This window comes from Anomaloglossus baeobatrachus, chromosome 5 (genome assembly GCF_048569485.1).
Source record: "Anomaloglossus baeobatrachus isolate aAnoBae1 chromosome 5, aAnoBae1.hap1, whole genome shotgun sequence".
Classification (NCBI taxonomy): domain Eukaryota; kingdom Metazoa; phylum Chordata; class Amphibia; order Anura; family Aromobatidae; genus Anomaloglossus; species Anomaloglossus baeobatrachus.
The window spans coordinates 38,629,694-38,635,693 of record NC_134357.1 but is presented as its reverse complement, the minus strand read 5'-3'; the positions used below and the strand labels follow the sequence as shown (position 1 = coordinate 38,635,693).

At 37.5% G+C, this 6,000-nt stretch overlaps 1 protein-coding gene across 1 annotated transcript in view; it reads left to right on the top strand.

The window, feature by feature from the left end:
• The first annotated feature begins 1,898 nt into the window (after positions 1–1,898).
• Positions 1,899–6,000, top strand: part of HPSE2 (heparanase 2 (inactive)) — a 479,085-nt gene continuing 474,983 nt past the window's right edge. The window contains exon 1 of the mRNA XM_075351599.1: positions 1,899–2,164. Coding sequence (XP_075207714.1) covers positions 1,899–2,164 — 266 coding nt within the window. The remainder of the gene's footprint in view (positions 2,165–6,000) is intronic.

The following is a 6,000-nucleotide window of genomic DNA, read 5'->3' as shown; positions in this document are numbered from 1 at the left end:
ATTCCAGTATATTTGGTAATTATCATCGCACATATCAGGATCGTACAATCTGTGTATTAAGTCCAGAGGGATGTGTAATACAGTTCCAAGAATTAAACTTTTACATGTTAGATTACAGCATTATGAATACTGACTGGTGCATTTAGGAATCATTTTCTTTATTTATTAGGATTGTGTAATCTAAATATATATTTTAGCAAAATGATTTGAGTTAAATAATAACATTACACATTATTACATCACATAATTATTGTATATTATATAATTATCACAAGGGAATTTAGGAGAAAACAATATTATTTATCTATATTATTTCTTCCTATATTATAGTAGTTTCCCTGTCTGGCAATGTCGGAAGAGGTGGATTCTTCCACATATACAAAGCACAAGGAGCAGGAACTAGAAACTGCCCCGTAATGGTAACAATCGGGCACATTGCATAGTGGAGAGATAAAGTCAGTGTACAGCTGCTAAAATAAGTGTTACAGGCTCATAACTGTGAGGATGATTGTAGGGAGATTGCCTGGCACACAGCATGCTCACAGAGAACAGTCAATTGCATGCACACAGTCATCAGGGCATACACAGTCATCAAGGCATGCACACAGTCATTCATCAATGCATGGTCAGTCATCAGGGCATGCAGTCAGTCATCAGGGCATGCACACAGTCGTCAGATTATGCACAGTCATCAGGGCATGCACAGTCATCAGGGCACGGACACAGTCATCAGATCATGCACACAGACAACAGGGCATGCGCACAGTCATCAGGGCATGCGCACAGTCATCCGGGCATGCGCACAGTCATCCGTGCATAAACAGTGGATCATCAGGCCATGCACACAGTCAGACATCAGGGCATGCGCATAGTCATCAGGGCATGCAAACAGTCAGTTATCAGGGCATGCACACATTCATCAGGGCATGCACAGATTTAGTCAGTCATCAGGCCATGCGCACAGTCATCAGGGTATGCACACAGTCATCAGACCATGCGCACAGTTATCAGAGTATGCACACAGTCATCAGGCCATGCGCACAGTCGTTAGGTCATGCACACAGTCAGTCATCAGGGTAGGCATGTGCACAGTCATTAGGGCATGCGCACAGTCATCAGGGTAGGCATGTGCGCAGTAATCAGGGCATGCGCACAGTCATCAGGGTAGGCATGCGCACAGTCATCAGGGTAGGCATGCGCACAGTCATCAGGGTAGGCATGCGCACAGTCATCAGGGTAGGCATGCGCACAGTTATCAGGGCATGCACACAGTCAGTCATCAGGGTATGCACACAGTCATCAAATCATGCGCACAGTCATCAAATCATGCGCACAGTCATCACACTGCCCAGTGCAGGCACAAAGTATGCACACAGGACAGCCATCAAAATGAAGCTTACAATATATACACAACGAAAGAAAGCAAGAATATACCTCAGATACATCTGTGGCCAAGGATCATGTACAGGATGGGATATACATATATTTATACAGAGAACTAATTGTCGCATTCCCTGCCAGCTCTGTTTTGCATTTCTATAGTCCTTGTTTCGCATTCCATGCCCTTTGCTGTGTTTATCGGCGCCCATGGGGTTAAGGATCCACCTTACCTTTCAGCAGAGCAGGCAGATGATCCGCAGCCTGGATCTCTTAGATGGGCGGCGCTGGGTGACTGGGACTCTTGGCCCAAGCTGCTTAAAGGCTGGTCAGGGGCGTGGGTTTCCCCTCCAGCAGCACCAAAACATCGCAAAAAAAAAAAAGAAAGAAAGGGGCTCAGTGACATGCACTTAAGATAAGGGCAATTAGTTTCCCAGTGAGCCTCCTCCTGAGCAGGATAACGGTGTGTGCAAGACCAGAGCGATCAAAGGCTGCTCCTTCCCTCCTGCCTGGGCTGCACCATGATCCTGATGCCCCCCTGCTCCCATCCTCTGGAGGTCTACCTGCTGCTCTCATTACTAATCATCAGGATCCCAAGGGGCTCGGCTACCCCTCAAATTGGGGAAAAGAGACTCTTCCCTGCCTCCAGGTCCTCAGGTGTGAAAGGAAGAACATTGATTCTCCTTGATGTCAACACCAAAACTCCTACCAGGACTGTGAATGAGAACTTCCTCTCCGTTCAGCTGGACCCCTCTATCATCCGTGATGGCTGGTTGGACTTTCTAAGGTAAGCCCCCACAATGCTGCAAGCAGAGAATTCATGTCATTGCTATGAAATCGATACTTCTATTTCTAAACCATTTTTTTCCTCTTCTTTTTTTGTAAGCATGTTCTAATGGAGAGAAGAACTGGTTTCCATTAAGATGCACATGTTTGCAATGTAAAAAGCATTTCAGAAATTTATCAGTTATGACTGAAAATAACCCTTCTGCTTGCACATAAGCAGCAATTAGGCATCTTGTAACTTTGCAGAGAAGATGCCAGTGAGGGGACAGGGGCCACAGAAATGGTCAGTAAATCTGGTGCTATGTAGCAGGACAGCAGTGTAGTACACAGAATGCTCAGGTCTCTAAGATCCTGGCTTTTCTCTGGCTCCACAAATAAATATTAGAAGCCAAAATCTCTCTCCACTGTTGTTTCTGAGGCAACTGCACAAAACATGTGAACTGTAAAACCAGTTTAAAGCCACTTTGATCATTAAAGTTTCTCTGGTATATAAAATCATACAGAATGTTCACTCTTCAAGTCTGTGATGTGAGCCATTACTGGAACCTGCAAACCCTGCAGACGCATCAGCAGAATTCTTCATCTAATTTGATCCATGACTTGCTGCAGATTACACATGAATGACTGGGCTGTGCCTGCAAATGTTCATGTTAACTCAGACATTATATATCATTGATTGTTTGACAGAGGATTATCTGATTGATAGTTATTTTATAATTTTCAGTTTTATTTAATTCACTTCTGTTCTAGTTTCAAATTGTGTTTATGTAACAAAGCAATATAAAAATGTTATTTTTTTTCCTCATAAAACTGGGATTAATATATAGGAAGATAGATATGAGAAAGGGAGATAGATGGATAGATAGATAAATATTATGTTAGATAGATAGCTAGATAGATATTAGGATGGATAAAGATATCAAGATATATATATATATATATATATATATATATATATATATATATATATTAGGATAGCTGGAGATTAGGGTAGGTAGATACTGTATTAAGTTGCATATAGATATTAGTATGTATATATATTTTTATATATATATATATATATATATATATATATATATATATATATGTAAAAGAGAGATTAGGATAGAGAAATAGCTATTAGGATAGATAAATAGATATTAGGATAGATGATAGATATTAGGAAGCATATAGATATTAATATAAATATACATATATACATCTCTCTGTGTATATATACACACACATATATATATATATATATATATATATATATATATACATATATATATATATATATACACAGAGAGAGAGAGAGAAATATTGGGATGGATAGCCAGATATTAGAGTAGATACATAGCTATTAGGATAGATAAACAGATATTAGGATAGATAGATAGATAGATAGATAGAGTGAAAGTAGATATTAGATGTAGGGAAGATAGATAGATATTAGGACAGATAGATAAATAAATAGATATAGATAGATATAAATAGATTGATGGATGGTGAAATTGATAGATATTAGGGTATATAGCTATATTATGGATGGATATTTTAGTCATATAGCTTTTCTCATAAAGGTATTTGCAATGCAAATGATACAAAATTGGCACGTATGTTATGTTTATCCAAGATAGAAAGAATATAAATTCCAAAATAGGCATTACTGCAGTAAAAGTGATAAAAACAGCAGTGAGTGTTTTTATTAACCATATCAAAAAAGAGGGCAACACTCAAAAAGAAGATGCAAAAAAGTGGGATCTATTTCTTAATGCATCCTGTGTGACTGCCATATTATTTAGATAGATAATAGCAAACAAGGCTGCAGCACTCTAAAATTAAGTGAAAAAAAGTGGACTTTCAATAGCCCATATTGTTGGCGACGATTCAATTGCTTCCAACCTTTTTGAAGCCAAAAAAAAAGACTTGAAAAAGGTTGGAAACAACCAAAATGTCGCCAACAATATGGGCTATTGAAAGTCCACTTTTTTCACTATATTTTGGAGTACCACTGCCTTTTTTGCTAATATATTGTTTACCAGAGGATTTATGGCTTGTTAGGGGTCCTTGCACCCTATTTTCATATCTCTATGTGCTGTTTTTCAATTAGATAGATATAGATAGATATTAAGATAGCGAGATAGATAGAGAGATTGATAGATGAGAAACACCCAGGAGATAGACATTCGGTGTATATATACATTTTCTCATAAAATCATCTACAATGCCAAAGTCATGAAAAATTGGGATGTACCAGTATATGTACTGATTAGTTATGGGCAAGCACTACCATGCTCAGGTGCCCGGTACTCGATTACGAGCAGTCGAACGCATAGATGGGCATGACTCGAGTACCAAGCATAATGGAAATCAATGGGAAACTTGAGCATTTTTTCAGAAGATCCAGAAAAATGCTCACACTCCCCATTGATTTACACTATACTTGGTACACGAGTCGCACCCTAGTACCGAGCACCCGAGCATGGTAGTGCTCGCTTATCACTAGAACTAATGCAAGATAGGTAGATAAATAGATAGAAGAAGAATATTAGATATAAAATAAAAACATAGAAATAAAAAAAAATAAGCCCTCCAATTTGATTGTGCAAAAAGTTGGTTGACTCTTTATTAGCCCATGTGGCAAAGTTTATCGGAACGCAAGAGAACTCTTTTTAAGCTTAAAAAAGGTTCTGTTGGGGAACCGAATCTTTGCCACATGGGATAATAAAGAGTTTGCCAACTTTTTGCACAATCAAATTGGAGGACTTCTTATTTTTTCTGTTTAGTGGAATGGACCTATAGGTATGTGTCCGGTAAGCTCTACACCCAAAGCCCAAGATTATAGAGCTGCTTCATTATGTATTTCTTAAATTAGAGGGATAGATAGCTAGATAGGCAGATAGATGATAGAGATTAAGATAGATAGATAAATATGGTTTAGATAGATAGACAGATCGATATTAGGATAGATAGATATTTAGATAGATAGATAGTGAGGTAGTGGATAAATAATGGATAAATATGACATAAATGGATTTAAGAGATATATATTAGGTAGCTATTGGCTACAGAGATGGTTAAAGATAGAGAGATAGAGATTAGAAATATAGGCAGCTATGCAGATAGATATGATATGAATGGTAGATGGATACATACATATATATTGCTTTTTCATAGATTACATTTATTGATGTTCAATTCAAATTGATCCAGCCTTGCACATATTCTTATAACCAATTCAGTGAAATTTGCAGCTCTCAACGTTTACATCGGTGTTTTTTATATAATTTTTAATAGGTTTTTGGTAAAAAAAAAACATGCAAATCCCATTTCTAGGACAGAAACTGATAACAAAGCTCATCATTTCCACTCATCTCTTGTTGCGTTCTATAGAAATGAATGGGATCTGTTCATAGACCCATTTTAAACCATCAGGAAGCTGATACAAACTGGTTTTCTGTTATCACCTGTTATCATTGAGTATTAAAAGCTAATACCAACCTCTCCTAGATACCAAGAAGTGCAGGATGGTAAAAATATTGTAAAAAAACTAAAAGTGTCAGTGATGTAACAATACATGTACAGACATCTATACAATACATCTGTACAAATCATGTACAGATCATGTACAGATCATCAGACATGATCATACTAATAATCAATTTGTAGGTGTAAATTGCCGATTTATTTAACTGAAATCTGTTTTAGAAAATGTATGTGCCGCACCTAATAATTTGTCTGAAAATTACAATACAATAATTGTAGCATGTAAACAGCATCTGAAAGATCACAACATTACAATGCGATGAATGGTTTCATCAAAGTGATTGAGGAAGGTGAAAATTGGTTTCATCT